The 17115-nt window shown below is 46.9% G+C and overlaps 2 protein-coding genes across 3 annotated transcripts in view; both read right to left on the reverse strand.

Annotated features, from left to right (window-relative positions):
- Positions 1-1479: 1479 nt before the first annotated feature.
- C7H3orf62 (chromosome 7 C3orf62 homolog) lies at positions 1480-5307 on the reverse strand. The gene is made up of 4 exons (XM_069472040.1): positions 5284-5307; positions 4564-5105; positions 3217-3308; positions 1480-2144 (listed from the first exon to the last, which is right to left on the reverse strand). Exons 1-4 carry the CDS (start codon positions 5305-5307, stop codon positions 1879-1881), a joined length of 924 nt encoding a protein of 307 aa, XP_069328141.1. The 3' UTR covers positions 1480-1878.
- Positions 5308-5542: 235 nt separating this feature from the next.
- Positions 5543-17115, reverse strand: part of USP4 (ubiquitin specific peptidase 4) — a 48196-nt gene continuing 36623 nt past the window's right edge. For both annotated transcript variants that reach the window (XM_069475686.1, XM_069475685.1), the window contains 7 exons: positions 15249-15476; positions 12053-12123; positions 11672-11790; positions 11212-11361; positions 10034-10137; positions 7008-7096; positions 5543-6619 (listed from right to left, as the gene is read on the reverse strand). In XM_069475686.1, coding sequence (XP_069331787.1) covers positions 6458-6619; positions 7008-7096; positions 10034-10137; positions 11212-11361; positions 11672-11790; positions 12053-12123; positions 15249-15476 — 923 coding nt within the window. In that variant the 3' untranslated portion in view covers positions 5543-6457. The remainder of the gene's footprint in view (positions 6620-7007; positions 7097-10033; positions 10138-11211; positions 11362-11671; positions 11791-12052; positions 12124-15248; positions 15477-17115) is intronic.

Genomic DNA, 17115 nt, shown 5'->3' on the forward strand with positions numbered 1-17115 from the left:
ACTCATGTAACATTACTGGTGAGGTTAACTTTCAACATCTGGTTAAGGTAGTGTATGCCAGGTTTCTCCACTGTTAGCTTGTGATTTTTCTCTTTCCTTAGTCTTTGAGAAAAAGTCATTAAGTCTAGCCCACCCTCAAAGGGTGTTGATAGGGTGGGTGGGAAGGGATGATAATTAAGCCCCACTCCTTCCATAGGAGAGTATACACATCCACGTATATTTGGAATGTACTGTTTTGAGAGTTTTTTAAATATCAGTCTGACATCTCTCCATACAGACAGCCAAGGATGTTGTATTTCTTCTCATTTGTTCCCATTCTTCCTGCTTTGGAAGAAGAAAATGGCCTCTAACTCCACAGGCTGTGAATGCTTATTGAGGGTGCTACCTTCTGCTGGGACTGAGTGGCAGGTGGCCTGGGAGGAGCCTCTGGTTAGCCTTGTCCTCCCCTCCTGCCCCAGGTAGGGCAGTGACCACAACTGGGTGGGAACCAGTGCACACCCACTGGGGAGGCGCACCTGACCAAGTGGCTCGGGTCTAGCTGCACCACAGTTTTTGGGGCACTGGCAGGTCCTGGGCTGAGCTCTGCTAAGGACTGGATGTGCAGCTTCCACCTTTGAGCCAGAGGACTCACTAGACCTGTGGTAAAGGGGTGTTGCTGGCTCTGCAGCCTCTCCTATGCCAGGGTCACTGGCCTAGAAGGTGGCCTGGTGGGCACTCAGCTGTTGGGCCTTTCTCCCCAGCTCTTTGGTTTGTTCAGGCTTCCAGTCTGCCAAACAGCCCAGTGCCAGCCTCCTCGCCCCCATCCTCCTTCCTGATTAGCTCAGAAGGTGGCACTTCCCTGAGACTCAGTTTCTGGGATACATCAAACCTTGCCCAACAGCTTATTAGGTTTCCTGAGAGAACATCATGGCTTTGAAACATATGTCCAAATAATTTCTGATGATGTCCTTTCTTTCCAGGGGTGGAGCTGGAGCCAATAAACTTTTGATACTCTGCTGACCTCAGGAGGGCAATGGCCTGGCTCTTTTCCCCTCCCTGCTCTGTCTTTCCCAGCAGGGTCATTGCCATAGGAACCACCTGTGGTCCCCAGGCCTGAGGTAGGAGGGATGAGGCTCAGGTAGAAAGGTGGACGGGCAGGACCTGTACTTACCTTTCCCACTCCATTCCCCCTCAGCTCAGGACCCAGGTGTCTGGGGGTGTGAAGTGTGGTAGGGAGGCCTCACAGGAATGTCCTGTCAGGAGGAAGCCAGGGATCCTGCCAGCTCTTCTGATTCAACCAGGAGCCCTCTGCAGAAGCCTGTAAGCTGGGCAGGGACAGGGATGGGGGAATTGAGGGGAGGTAGGTCTAGACATGGGGAGGGCATGAGGCCCATGCAGGGAACAGGGAGCTATGTGTACAAAGTATACAAGGAGAGAAAACTGTGTAAGGGTGGCAGAGAGCCCAGGCCAAGGTCTAGATGAACCCTGATTCCTCTGCGTAGGCTGGTCTGGCCCTGGATGGGCTGGTCCCAGGGGTGTACAAAGCCCACCCTGGTAGTGGTTCCTGTACTTCTTTAGGGGCCCATGGAAAAGAACACCAAAAGACACAACAGAGGCCCACAACCCGCACCTACCTTGGGTACTGGGTATATTGAACATTAATTTAAAAAACATATTCAAGATGTCAAGAAAAGTCAAAATCAACAGTAGGAAACATACTAGAGCAACAGAATTCAAAAACTGGGCTCTCAGCTCAAAAAGGGACATAACTGGGAGTTCAAAAAGGTTTTGCGAACCCTTTAAAAAATGTGGCCCCTGACAACCACCATAGCTGCTTCTGCTCAGGCTCCTTAATGGCAGCCTCCTGCTGTAAAGAATCAAAGCTAAGATCAACTGTCCTTAATCCATTTGGTATTTAAAAGAGGTCATCAAATTGTAGTCCTCTTCCAAGTCCAGAACAGTCTCAACTACATTATGATCATCGAAAGCCTGCTTGAGACTACCAGGGTCAGCATCCAGTGCCTTCTGAGGGCTCTCGTCCATAAGCAGAGCCCAGGCTTCCTCCTTGAAGGGTGAATCTTGGCAGCGACCGCACATATGGTTCAACTCATTTTCGAATTCTAGTTTTCCAGCCAATTCTTCAATAGTTCGGATGCTTGTATGGTCTTAAAAATAAGAATATCCAGTGAAACGTTTTTGAAGACATTTCAGGCACAAGTTAAAAACCAAGAATTGAATGGGTGGTCACTCTTCAGGGATTATGCAAAGCCAGGCATTTCTGCCTCAGGGCAGGCAGGCTGCCAGAGTGAGTTGCAAAGTAAGGTGGGCCTGGTGCCTCCTTTCAGGCCCAAGCATTTATCAAGCCCCAACTACCTGCCAGTCTCCAAGAAAGGTGTAAGTGAGAGGATACAGAAATGCACATGCTCATCCTGGCTTTCAGGGACTTTAGGGTAATCAAAATGCTGCCTGCTGCTGGTGAGGGCCAATGAAGATAGTGGGCAGAGGCAATAATGATTTCAGTTCACCTCCTGGGACTATCAGAGGAGACCCAGTCCACTGAAGTCACAGGCTGGCAGGGGTCTTATTAAATACTTTGTGGCCTACAGTGTGTACCTCCCCTCACCAGGCCTCCCTCTCCTCTCCCATAACTAGAGACCTTCAGAGCCAACAGCTTTAGGCAGCGCCCAAGGCTACGTATCCCTTCACTAGGAGCTGTTTGTGTATTGTGTGGGATGAGTCGCTTAAAAATAGGGCACATGTAGTTCACACGAAGTATATATAGATTTGTGTGTAGAAAAAATGTCTGAAAGAATGTATACTATACTATATTAACAGTGGCTATCTCTGGGTGGTAGAATTATAGCACAGCTTTTGCCTTCTAATTTTTCTTCTAATCTTCTACTACCCACCCTAGCTGGACTACTCTCCTTCTCTTTGCCTATGTCCTATTCCCTACAAATCTAAGCTCAATCACCAAGTCCTGGTGGCCACCATCCCTTACCTTATGGGAGTCACTGTAACTAGACACTTATGAAATGACCTGATGGACGCGTCATGATCTTACTAAATGATCAGTTCTATGAGGGTAGGGCTCTGTGCTGTGCAGAGTGTTGTGAGTTAAACAAATAAATAGAGAAGAGAATTTTTTTTCAATCTGAGACATTTGCTGACTCACGGCCAGCAAGAAGGACCTATCCTCCCTCCCAAGGAAAGGACAGACTGGCCCTATGTACTCACCAATCATGTCAAGTAGATCTTTTGTGACCTCTTGGTTAGAATTGTTGAGTGGCATGTTTGAGTCAACCTTCAAATCTTTCTCCATATCTTTCCTGCAGACCTCAGGTGGGGGGTGGGGAGGAAGGTGGGGAATTAGACACTCTTTCAAGAAAATACTAGAGGGAACTCAGATAATCCTAAAGACAAAAACTTACTGGTGATTTCAAATTGTCATTTATACTGTGATTAGAGGGCAATTCATTTATACTGTGATTACAGGACAAAAAGAAACTGCTAAATCAGTGAAGAAATTGACTAATAGTATCATCATAATGACTCATAAGCATTACAGACTGCATTAATGTTCATGAAGACCAACATTATTCGTGGAGCTGAAACAGTTAAATGGTCTCTGTATACCCTGCCTATGGGGCAGCCAAGATGGCAGGACTTTGTCCTTTCATCCTGTCATCCCTTCTCCAAGTCAAGGTGCCTGGGACCAGGCAGTTTGAAGTTACTTGGAAGAAAAAAAGGTCAAGAGGAGACTTTAACCTGGTGATAGTACAAAAAGCTCTAGGGTGGGGAGGGGAGCAGAGGCAAGGATGAAGCCAGGAAGTAGGGCCCAGCCTTTGATTCAGCCTCTCCCAAAAGTGGGCAAAGGAGGGTATCAAAGGCCCCAACTGTCCAGGTTCAAACATAAGAGTTAAGATGGAATTTTTTTGTTTCTACCTCGGGTACAGTGGCTCATGCCTGTAATCCTAGCACTCTGGGAGGCCAAGGCAGGAGGATTGCTCGAGGTCAGGAGTTTGAAACCAGCCTGAGCAAGAATGAGACCCCATCTCTAGTAAAAAAATAGAAAGAAATTAGCTGGACAACTAAAAATATATAGAAAAAAAATTAGGCGGGCATGGTGGCGCATGCCTGTAGTCCCAGCTACTCTGGAGGCTGAGGCAGGACGATCGCTTGAGCCCAGGAGTTTGAGGTTGCTGTGAGCTAGGCTGACGCCATGGCACTCTAGCCTGGGCAAAAAAAAAATATATATATTTTTGTTTCTATAGCATAAATAAGCTTACTTTAAAAACCTGGTTACTTAACATTCATTACCCCTCTGGATACTACAAAGTGGTTTCCATGACTGGTTTAACATCCAGGACTGACAACCAGCCCTTCAACCCAAAAACATACACAAAACATAATTGTTTTCTGGGTCAGATTCTGAAGAATGTCTGTAAACTTCCCAAATACTGTCGTAGAGCTCCCAAGAGGAGGCAGGAGCACTGTCATGAACTAAATCTAGGATCTTCAACATTTTTTCTAGAAACAAGAATCCTCTTAACTGTAGCTATTAAATTATCAAATTAGATTCACCTTAAACTTTCTTTTCTCCAGTTTTCCCCATCTCCTGCAACTCTCCAAAACTGTCTTTCAGGTGCCAAAATAGAGGAATGCATGAGCACATTTTCTTTGCTGGTCAGAGGTTTTCTTTTGGGGCATAAAGCATGTGGTTTTGCATTTACTGGGACATGGTTTGATGCAAAGGCAGGGTTCTCATCCTCAGGAGCACGTGGGACAGCCTCAAAAGGAGCAGCAGCAGAGCAGGCTGCCAAGGGATGTCTTCTGCAGAGGAGTCTGTGCATGGGCAGTGAGAAGGAAAGCGGAGCAGCGTCCAGCTCCGGCCTCTGCTGGCCTGTGCTCTCCTGGGAATGACTGACTCCTTCAAAGGCTCGGTCAATGGCTGCGGTCAGCTCCTTTCTGCATCTTCTTAGTTTTTCAGACATTTTCCCTAAAAGTGACCATGTCCTTATGTAATACACTGGAGATGCACAGAGCAACACAACGATGTTACAAATGAGGTTGCAAACCACCCCTGAATGGGGCGCTCGCCATGATTTCCTTGAGGTTGACCCTCGCTATAGCAGGAGGCCCCGAAGCGGGGCACTTTCTTCCCTTTCCTCCCAGTGTAGGCGGGTGTGGCCCACAGTTCTCTGGGAGAAACTCTGATCTGGCAAGAGCCCCAGGGCCTCGCCCGCCTCCCGTGGTTTCCCGACCCCTGCCGCCCGCCCCACCAGCTCCCACGCTCGGTAGTACCGGCACCCACGGCTGCCCGCCCATAGCCGTGTCCTCACCGCGCAGCGGCAGCGACACCGCCGCCGCCACCCCTGCCAACGGTCACCGCGCACTCCCGGATCGCGCGTGCCCCGAGACCAGCGCCCTCCACCCCCCACGGATTAGGTTAAAGGTCAGACAAAAAAGCCCGGACGACTGTTCTTCAGGCCCACACCCAGGTGGCCGGGAGGGGAGGCATAGGCCCCCACCACACAGACGGAGGCAGCGGGACTTGAGTTCCGCCCCACTGCAGGCGGGGGCGGGGCGGGGCGGGGCCGGGCCGAGCCGGACTCGGCTACAGGAAGAGAGATCTCAAGAGATCTGGGCCGTATCTGAAAGTATCACCCCAAACCGGCATGAGCCAGAGCCCTTTCCAGGCCTGACATCTCCCACAGAGGTTCCCGTTCTCAAGCCAACATGGAGAGAAATGACTGGATGGGACACGGTACCCAGCAGTTTTTGTGTACCGACTTCTTTTAAGTGATAGCTAATAAAAGTTCCACACAATGTCTGTCTCAATTCATCAAGGACAGCGGGGGACACAACAGAACTCCTAGGTTCCACAGGAGGTTGAGGAGCAGGAGACCCCAACACTAAATATCTTCACTTCATTAGGGGAAGAAAGCTGAAAATTCCAAGATTACTCAAAGGAGAAACAAAAATGGGCTTCAGTGGCTAATTTTTAGAAAATTATAAACCCATCTCAGTACACACAGCAAGGGAGAAGGGGACAACACCAAGTTTACTTGAGGCTTGGTTGACTGTGGGCAGACTACTGGGGGGAGTAGTATCCGCATCAGAAGGAGAAATCCAGGAGCTCGGGCAGCCCTGCATGGGCTCTTCACGGCTGCACCACACTCAGAGCGTTCCTAGCCAATCTTTGGAATCCATCAGACATACTCCTGTGTACCCCCACCCTACCCTACTTTTCAGCTTCACAGGTTTTACAGAAATTTCTCACCACCTGTTTAAAAACAAAAATAATTCAGCCTTTTGACATAACCCTTCCAAGTAAACAGGGTCTTTTTTTTTTTCCTTCTGCTCATAAAAAAAGGGAATTTCCTCATCTGGTGTTTAGACTGAACACTAGCAGTCTTCAGAGTGTGAAAGATGTCCTGGGGGACTGCACTGGTGCTGCAGGGTGGCCAAGTCAGTGTCAGTTGGTGTCCATGCTATAAGCCTCGTCATCCCCCAAGCCCTGCTGTGAGCTGCTTGGTCTCGACCCTCCATCAGAGGAACCAGGAAAATTGCTGAGTGAAGGCATCTTATAAGACTCATCATCTCGACGCTGGTAAAATAGCACGTAAGCTGCTTTCGTCTAAAACACAAAAAAGGGGAAAGTCCATTCACTGGTTGGAAAAATCACCCATTTTCCCCAGCTTTTCTTTCACTGTTCAAAACCCTCAGGGATCTGCCACTTTGCCCTATATATCTACACGGAGGAGACTCGGAAGGTCGTTCCACCTAAGGCTGGCTGTGCTATCCCTGCCAGGGTATCAGGAGAAGGCAGGTGCCCTGGACATGGAACCCTGAGGAGAACTTATTAACAGAGGGTCTCAGAAGGAATGGCAGCCAACTCACTCTATCACACCTGGCTCCCACTGTCACATCAGGATGATGAAATGACCAACAAGTCAGACAAGAGACTCTTCCCGGCTTTAATCTGTTAAAGGAATAGTAAGAACCAGGTATCCAGGGCTACTCACCACTATTTGATCCTCAGAGGCCAGTGACACGTTGCTATCATCAAAGTAATACCATTTCCCGTTCAGTTTGTTCTTTGCGTATGCAGTGTCTGCCAAGTCAATAAAGAAAATAGTCTAGCAGTCACCAATTAATCTGGCTTGCACTAAGCACACAGCAAAAACAACTCAAAAACAAAACCCCTGACATTAAAAATAACTTACAGCTTTTGTCTTAACAACCAAAAAACAACTTTTTTCTAATCTATTATTTCTCAAAAAGGCTCTAAAGGCTTAAGAATGGAGTTGTTTAAACTGTAATTCTGGGAAACAAACCTAAAGAATAGATATCCAGTGTCAATCTTCAGGATGGCTATGTGTACTCATCAGAGCAAGAGGACCCATAAAAGGAGCTGATATGTCTAAGATTTAAGCAAAACAATAGCTCTCAAAAGCACATGCCAAGTCAATCCCCCCACCAAGTCAATCCTCCCACCACACGCAGGCAGATGGCTACTACCATCAGCAGAAGGCTCTCAGTGCTCTGGAGCCTACCGACCAGTCCCAGTTAGAGAAACACTGGGTGCTTGGGTTTACAGAGCTGGGATGTGAACAAGAAGCCTTAAATTTATTTTTCTCTAAAACTGTGAGTCAAGAGTCTGGTTGGGTAACAATTCCTCACAATGGTCCAAACATTTCCCACAGCCAATGCTTCCTGTCTTAATTTTTATGCTATTTCCAAGCAGGATGTGTTTATAATAGCAATCCCAGCCGCAATGCTTAATTCCTGCTCCACCCAGACTCTCAGAAACTACAGAATCTAATGAAGATCTGGTTTCTAGGCTCAATTTATTGTATGACTTTGGGCAAGCTGTTTAACATTTCAGTGTAGCACCAACTATACCAAGTGGTGGCGAGGAACATCGGAAAAAGCAACAGAGAAGGTGCTCAGGGCCTGTTCAGGCTATCTGTGCTTGAAGTAACAGCAGCAACAGTGGCTCTCAATCCTGGAGTTCCAACTGTGGGCCCAATGTGAACCCTCACACAACCAGTCTAACCTCATGGATGAGAAAACAGAGGCTGAGAAACTTGCCTGAGTGGTATGTCTGGGTTTTAAGACAGCAGCTAAAATGAATACATTTGACCAGTATGCATGAAAACAGACAGGTATCAAAATTAATTCTGGGAGAAAAAAGCAAGTTGCAGAACAGTGAGCACTGCAGGATATGGTATGATCAGAGATCTTTAACAGCCACTTCAGTATGGCCCCAATTTTCATGCAGGTACAATTTTTATTTCCTAGCCTCTCCTGCAGCTACATGTAGCAATGTGACCAAGTTTACAGCCAATGAGATGTATGCAGAGAAGCTGATGGGGGCATCTGGGAAGTCTGCTTAAAAGGGAAAGTTGACCCTTCCCCCCCCCCTTTTTCTGATGGCATGGAATGTAAGTATGAGGGCTGGAGACTGAGCAGCCATCTGCAGCCAGGTGGGGATACAGTGAATGGAAGGCAGGAGAATAGACCACTAGGCCAAGAGAAAAAGTTTATTAGTGCAGCAGCTAAAACTGGGGTTTAGGGCAGTTCCATAACCTGCTGGAGGTATAAATGAAACTGACACTGCCCACGGTGTCATCTCTTGGGGTCCTAAAAGTGGATGTGCTGGCAGCTGGCCAAAAGGAGATACAGTAGAGGAGATGTGAGCAAAGCCAACTCCTCACTCCAACATCACTAGCACTTTTCCATAAACAAGTAACAAAATGTACTGGGGTCTTTATAAAAGTAAACCTACATGTTATAGGAATTTTGGAAAATAAAGTAGAGCCAAGAGAAAAAAGTAAACATTTTGGTGTCTCTTCTTCCAGGCCCACCCCCTTCCCGCCCCATACATTCCTTTGCTTTTTGGTTTAACATAGTTGTGACACTACCTTCTATAATGATACAATTTGTTTTCACTTAATGTACCATGGACACATCCCATGTTGTTACTCATTTTATTTTGAAATGGCTACGTATTCTTCTACCAAATAGATGGACAATAGTGCCAACTGTTGGTCACCAATGCTGTTACCTTTTCATAGTTAGAAATAGGTAACTATCTTTGTGTATAAAGCTTTTCCCCAATGTCAAGTTATTTCCTTAGACTAAATTCCCAGAGGTAGGGTTACTGAATTAAAGAATATGAAAATTTGGCCGGGCGCGGTGGCTCACGCCTGTAATCCTAGCACTCTGGGAGGCCGAGGTGGGCGGATCGTTTGAGCTCAGGAGTTCGAGACCAGCCTGAGCAAGAGCGAGACCCCATCTCTACTAAAAATAGAAAGAAATTATATGGACAGCTAAAAATATATATAGAAAAAATTAGCCGGGCATGGTGGTGCATGCCTGTAGTCCCAGCTACTCGGGAGGCTGAGACAGGAGGATCGCTTGAGCTCAGGAGTTTGAGGTTGCTGTGAGCTAGGCTGACGCCACGGCACTCACTCTAGCCTGGGCAACAGAGTGAGACTCTGTCTCAAAAAAAAAAAAAGAATATGAAAATTAAAAAGAATTAAAAAAAAAAAAACAGGCCGGGCGAGGTGGCTCACGCCTGTAATCCTAGCACTCTGGGAGGCCGAGGTGGGCGGATCGTTTGAGCTCAGGAGTTTGAGACCAGCCTGAGCAAGAGCGAGACCCCATCTCTACTAAAAATAGAAAGAAATTATATGGACAGCTAAAAATATATATAGAAAAAATTAGCCGGGCATGGTGGTGCATGCCTGTAGTCCCAGCTACTCGGGAGGCTGAGACAGGAGGATCGCTCGAGCTCAGGAGTTTGAGGTTGCTGTGAGCTAGGCTGATGCCACGGCACTCACTCTAGCCTGGGCAACAGAGTGAGACTCTGTCTCAAAAAAAAAAAAAGAACAGAAGGGAAGCAGTATTGAAAAAGTCTACAGTCTGAGGCCTCTGGAACTGTGTAAGTGCGCAGGGCAATGACTGGCACACAGGAAAGACTGGTGAGAGATGACTGGCCAAGGGCATTTCAACATTTCAGAAGAAAGCAGATGCCAATACTTACAGTGACCAACCCCCATGGCTCCATAATGGTTGGACACAGCAATGAGGTCGTACACATAAGGCCTTGCTGACAGGTCACAGACAAACTCAGACATATTCAGACCTCTAAGCACAAAACAAAAACAGCTCTTAAATATGTTAAAATCAGAGAAAGAAGTAACCCAGCAACCCCTTTTATGAAATAGGACCAGAACACAAGGAGGTACTCAAACTGTTTGAGAAGGAATAAATGAAAAGACCATGATAGAAGGCACCCTAGGGTCTGTGTTCTGACCACTGACATATGCAGGTCAGAAAACGAGAGAAGCCTCCTGGGTAACTCCAACACCAGACCAAATGGTGAGGAAATGGTCTGCAGACAGACAAAGACAGCTTTAACACCCATGCAGAAATGGCTAGTAGTAAGAGAATTACAATTGGTGCCACAATAATTTCAACTAAATCCCCAAACAGGCCCCAGAAAGCAGCCCCCACCAGCATTTTGTTTTAAAAATTTCAAGCATACAGAAAAGTCAAAAGAATTTTACAACAAATACTCATCACCTGCCACCTAGATTCTCCTGCTGACAGTTATACTTCATGGATCTATCCATTCCCCCCAGAAAGCATTTTAAAATCTGTATTTTATGGGGAACTCCTATCTTGTTGACTTACTTTCCTGTCTCAGTTACAGATGGAACCCTGGGGCCTGAGAGGATATGAGTAGACAGCCAGTCCCAGTCCTCACCCCAGGAAGAGGACCGGGGTGGGTCTGCAAGCCCACCTGCAGCGCCCGACAATAACCTGATTCTCCCTGGAGTCTCCTCTCTGGGTGTCTTGCCCCTGCTGGAGGAGCAGCACTGTGGTTGTGCTGCCCCTACTGAGGCCGGGCCCCTGCAAGCGATGGATAGGATAAACGGGCCAGTTACATGGCATGAGGGACTTGAGGGGAAGCAGAAATGGCAGAGATGACCACCAGCACCCTGAGCCTGGGGCAGTGCTTCTACCGGAGAGTCTTTTCCCTGAAAGATGGGAAGATGGGGAGGGAAGGGGTAATGACAGTCAAGAGCTGACACCCCAGAGCCCAGCAACACACATCCTAATTTGGAAAAGTTTTTCATGGCAAACTTCTCAGCCAATCAGTGCCCAGATTTCCTGCTGTGTTTCAATTTTCCTAATAGTGCAGTCACAGGAACCCACCTGACTGGGAATTCCACAACTGTGTCGAGTTTATCCCTCCAGTATCTGTTGTAGGAGAAACGTTTGAGGTGGACCACCAGGATCTTGGGCAACGACCACAGGTCAAACTTCTTTGTGGCCTGCTGATGCTTCTTACAGGTGGGACAGTACCTGAAAAGAAAAATTTCCACTTAGCGGGAGAGGCAGGCAGCCAGTGCCATCTGGACACTCCTACAACAGCTGCCATCCTTTCAGGCAGCACTCAACACTACTGCTTCAGGGCAGGGGCCTGCCTTCAAGAACAGCGTGATGGCCTTCTTAATCTGGAAAACATAACTCACAGAGACCTATGTCATAGGGTTGGCCATGTGAAAAAAATGACATGTCCAAATAAAAAGGTTTTTTGTGTGCACAGATGGCCCTAGCAGATCTCAGAGTCCTGCGGGCATGGTGCCTCTACCCAGAGTCAGGAGCTGCATACCAGGGGTCATGCTCCCCAAGGGTCTCCATGGTGGTGAAGAGCTCGATGCAGTCTCTCAGGGCCACTGCGGTCTTCTTCTTCTTCTGTGTCTGCAACATGCTCACATGCTTCTCATATGTCTGTGAGAAACAAAGGATTGAGTTCTGGGACAGACAGATCTTACTGGACCAAGACACAAAGGGCTACAGAAGTTCTCCTGCTTGGAATATAGGGTATTTTCTAGAGCCTCTGAACATAAATTGACAAAATCCTGAAGAATTTTTCATTCTCAGTCTTAAACATAACTTGTTACATTGCTGTCCAACTGGTGAAAGTGATCCTAATACAAACCCAAAATAGAAACCAGCACACCCCACTGACCAGGAACCCTGAGTCACCCACCTCAGATTCTTGCTCATCATAATAAAGGCTCCGGGTCTCACTGTCCCAATCGATGGCCAGTGTGGATCGAGCTGAGGAGGAGGACCAAAGTGTCATTCATAATGGAATGGCAATAGGAGCAGCTCCCCAAGTAGGAGTGAGAGTGGCCACATCAGGCTGCATCATCACCACCTGCTCACCCATCACCAGCCACTGCCAAAAGCAATGCTCTGCCTTGGGCCAGCCCTTCTGAACCCAGCCCCAAAAAGCCTTCGGCAAAGATTTCTTCAGTCCTACAGATAATGCCCACAGGCACTAACTAATTCTGAAAGGTCATGGGTCAAGATGGAGTAACAGGGACCAGATTTACCCTCCCACCTTAAACCACAAAAAAACCTGACAAAATAGATAAAACAATTATTTTCAGACATTAGAGCAGGAGGGAGATCCCTGAGAGAAGAAAACAAAAAAAGCAACCCCTACACTGTCTCCGCTACTGCCTGGAGACAGCCACAGCAGAGAAAGAGGGAGGAAAGATGGGAAGACTGAGTTCAAGAGTCAAAGACTAGAGACTGAGAAGGTGCTTAGAATTTGCAAGACATTGTACTAGAGAGGAAGCTGCACAGGACAGAGCTACGGGGAGAGACAGAGAATCCAAAAATGTCTCAATAAAGCTGTTATTTTAAAAAAAACTGGCCAGGTGCGGTGGCTCACACCTATAATCCCACCACTTTGGGAGGCCAAGGCAGGAGAATCCTTGAGGCCAAGCATTTGAGACCAGCTTCAGCAACATGGTGAGACCCCATCTTTTTTTAAATTTTATTTTATTTACTTTTTTTTTGAGACAGAGTCTCACTCTGTTGCCCGGACTAGAGTGCCGTGGTGTCAGCCTAGCTCACAGGAACCTCAAACTCCTGGGCTTAAGGACTCCTTCTGCCTCAGCCTCCCGAGTAGCTGGGACTACAGGCATGTGCCACCATGCCTGGCTAATTTTTTTCTATATATATTTTTAGCTGTCCAAATCATTTCTTTCTATTTTTAGTAGAGACGGGGGTCTTGCTCTTGCTCAGGCTGGTCTTGAACTCCTGACCTTGAGTGATCCTCCCGCCTCAGCCTCCCAGAGTGCTAGGATTACAGGCGTGAGCCACCGCACCCGGCTGAGACCCCTATCTTTATAAAAAACAGAAAAATTAGCCAGGCATGGTGGCACAAGCCTATAGTCCCAGCTACTCAGGAGGCTGAGGCAGGAGGATCGCTTGAGCCCCAGTTCAAGGCTGCAGTGAGCTATGATCACCACTCCACTCCAGCGTGACTGACAGAGCAAAACCCAGTCTCAAAAAAAAAAGAAAAAAAGAAAGAAAAAATGAGGTATAACAACAATAGTAACAAAAAAAAAAAAAAAGCAAGCACAAAGACAGCTAGTTAACTAGGTAGGTTCTCTTCAATGAAGGGAGCTGAAAGACACAATGATGTTTCTTTAGCTCCTTCCATCCCCACCCTGTGGAGGCGTCCTCACTGGCCAATCATGATTCTCACACACAGCGCACACCACACCCCCGTGGATGCCTCTTCCTTTCTGTACAACAGTGCCCATTACAGGCTCCACATGACAGACAGTCTACAAAATCTAGCTTTCCGAGTCCCAGGCTGGCGGGCATCGCGGAGTGAGGGGTGCTGGCTATCCGCTCTGGGGGTTCGAGGCTAACTGCTCCTTCGCTGTCCCCGCTGCCACCGTCTACACTCCATGTTCTAGAGAGAAAGAGAAGATGGTGGGCCGGAACAGCGCCATCGCCGGTGTATGCGGGGCCCTTTTCATCAGGTATTGCATTTACTTCGACTGCAAGAGACAGAGTGACCCCAACTTCAAGAACAGGCTTCGAGAACGAAGAAAGAAACAGAAGCTTGCCAAGGAGAGAGCTGGACTTTCCAAGTTACCAGATCTTAAAGATGCCGAAGCTGTTCAGAAATTCTTCCTTGAAGAAATGCAGCTTGGTAAAGAGTTACTAGCTCAAGGTGAATACGAGAAGGGTGTGGACCATCTTACAAATGTAATTGCTGTGTGTGGACAGCCACAGCAGTTACTACAGGTGTTACAGCAAACTCTTCCACCACCAGTGTTCCAGATGCTTCTGACTAAGCTTCTGACAATTAGAGAATTATAAGTGCTCAGAGCTTGGCTGAAGATGATGTGGAATGAGAAACAAATGTCAACGTAATAAAATCTCAGTTAAAAATCTTTAAACATTCTTAACTCGGAAATTGAGCAACTCTGGGGGAATAAGGGCAAATATGCTTGTTATGGACTATCCCACACTGAAATCTACCAAAGTTCATGTTTACTTTGGGTAGATCCATTTGTCTGTTTTATTTATTTTTCCCAGTGAAAAGTGTATTTTGATAGAGAGCTTTTCATTTTATAAATACACTACAAGTTACTGGAAAAAAAAATAAATAAATAAAAAAATCTGGTAGGGCACGGTGGCTCACACCTGTAATCCTAGCACTCTGGGAGGCCGAGGCGGGTGGATCGCTCGAGGTCAGGAGTTCGAGACCAGCCTGAGCAACAGCGAGACCCCGTCTCTACTAAAAATAGAAAGAAATTATCTGGCCAACTAAAATATATATAGAAAAAATTAGCCGGGCATGGTGGCGCATGCCTGTAGTCCCAGCTACTCGGGAGGCTGAGGCAGTAGGATCACTTAAGCCCAGGAGTCTGAGGTTGCTGTGAGCTAGGCTGACACCACGGCACTCACTCTAGCCTGGGCAACAAAGCAAGACTCTGCCTCAAAAAAAAAATAAATAAATAAATCTATGACCCTCTTCTGGATGGGTCATATTTGATGAATACTATTACAGAACAAAAGAAATATACGTTTGCATTTACTCTTGTAAGTGAACAAGTTTGGGGAAATGCTGCTACCAAGGGCGGCCACAGGAAGTGTTACTGACCCAGAGCAAAGTTCCGGAGAGTGGATTAAGTGGAGAGAGATCCACTTTCCTTTGAGGTCATCAAGCACAAAGAAGAAAAGCCTGGAAGGGGGGGTGGGCAGTGTCTCTGAAAGTCTTTAGGGGGCTTCAAGCCAAGGATCATACAAGTGTCTACTCTGGAACCACACAAAGACAGTAAAGCCCAATGTAGTAAGTGTCAAATGCAGGATTTTCAAATGGATCCTAAGTCCCCCAAAGCCCAGTTTGAAAGGTCAGAAAAAGTACTTACAGTTGAGTTTAAGTAGTTTTCCATCAGTTCCAAGAGAATTTATGTCAGCTGTTCCATATGAGTTCACAAGACTGAAGGTAAAAAGCCTTTTTGGGCAGAGCTGGCCTTTGACCTTTTTTTGGGTGGTCTCACTGGGGTCACTTCCTGGCTCATCTTCCCCACTGCCTTCTGCTTCTGAAAGCTGCTCTTTACCTTCTTCCTGATGCTCCATTTCTTCCTCATCTTCTCCTGGCACACAAGTGAGAAACAGTATATATATAATGTGCCACCACTTCAATGTTAAAAATTTTATTTAATACCTAATTGTGGGCTGGGCGTGGGGGCTCATGTCTGTAATTCTAGCACTCTGGGAGGCTGAAGCAAGAGGATTGCTTGAGCTCAGGAGTTTGAGACCAGCCTGAGCAAGAGTGAGACCCCCCGTCTCTACTAAAAATAGAAAGAAATGATCTGGACAGCTAAAAATATATAGAGAAAAAATTAGCCAGGCATGGTGGCGCATGTCTGTCGTCCCAGCTACTTGAGAGGCTGAGGCAGGAGGATCGCTTGAGCCCAGAAGTTTGAGGTTGCTGTGAGCTAGGCTTACGCCATGGTACTCTAGCTGGGGCAACAGAGCGAGACTCTGTCTCAAAAATAAAAAAATAAGAACCCTGCAAACCCCATCTCTCATGGAGGTTCCTTTCCCAACTTAACTACTGAGGCAATGGCACTGCTCCTTTATGCACAGGTAAGACTGTCCCACTCCTACACTGGCAAGGAGAACCCTGTCCTGCCTGCTGCCTCTCAGAGAGGGACAGAATCAAAAACTGCCTCAACCCCAATGAGGGAAACACTCTGACACTGTAAGAATTCAGTCCCTGGGCACACCACTGGCTGCCAGTTAGCTGCATAACCTCAGGAACATCCTGCCAGTGCAGTCACAACTAAATGCCATGAAGTGTATATTACAGGATGATTAAAAAAAAAAAAAACAAAAAAGGCAAGGTTCACTGAAAGCAGCTACCCAAAGTCACTCAGAGAATCAGCAGTGAACCTCAAGGTCAGCAGCAACAGGCCTAACAAGGAGCCATGGCAGTAGAGGCTGTAAGTACTTAGTGGTTAAACAGGGTCTGAAGTCTATGCACCAAGACTCACTTGTAGGATTCAAAAGACAATCATTCTTCCTCAATAGAAACTGACGGATGGAATGTCTGAGAAGCAGGACTAGCTATAACAGCACATACTCACAAGGTGTTGTTACTGATAGAGCACCTATTACGTGCCAGGTACTTTACATGATCTCGTTAAGTTATTATCTAGACTCTGTGAAACGGTGCCATTTTGCAGACGGGTAAACCAAGCTTCAAAGGGAGGATGTGATTTGTTCAAGTCCACCCCAAACCTTGAACTGGGGATCACAGTGCCTCAGCTTCCAGAGCACCACAGGTCACACCGGCTCTGCTCAGAGACTACCATTACCACTCTGACACCTCTGTTTACAGGAGCTATGCACAAAATATACTCCATTTCATCCCTTGTGTGAGAACACAGCATTCTTGGCAAGAATAAAAATATGAATATAATAAAACCCACCCGACCCTAAAATACCAAAAATAACTTGGAATATGGAACCCTGTGGTCATTATTTCTAAAGCCAATTCTCACTTTCCAGGATTGGGTATCTTGGAGAAATCTGGGAATTTGTACTTGCAACAGAAAATTTATGGCACTAGCTTGGAGGACATTTCTGATTTTATAGGAATAAAGCCACTGAGTCACCTAAGTCCCAAAAAGAAGAGTGACAACCACAATGCAGATCAGACATGGCTCCCTGGTTAGGCACGAACTTGTGAGCACATGGCCACAGGAGGATAGTGAGGGCTCTAAGTTT

The sequence above is a fragment of the Eulemur rufifrons genome, chromosome 7 (genome assembly GCF_041146395.1).
Source record: "Eulemur rufifrons isolate Redbay chromosome 7, OSU_ERuf_1, whole genome shotgun sequence".
Classification (NCBI taxonomy): domain Eukaryota; kingdom Metazoa; phylum Chordata; class Mammalia; order Primates; family Lemuridae; genus Eulemur; species Eulemur rufifrons.

What these genes read in the sequence shown, in the direction of transcription:
- C7H3orf62 (XM_069472040.1), bottom strand. Translation starts at nt 5,307, where the DNA reads ATGGGCGGGCAGCCGTGGGTGCCG. An exon ending in GCGGGCAGCCGTGGGTGCCG is followed by an intron (nt 5,106 to 5,283) that starts GTACTACCGAGC and finishes CTCCTGCTATAG; the next exon opens with CGAGGGTCAACCTCAAGGAA. An exon ending in AGATCTACTTGACATGATTG is followed by an intron (nt 2,145 to 3,216) that starts GTGAGTACATAG and finishes CTTATTTTTAAG; the next exon opens with ACCATACAAGCATCCGAACT.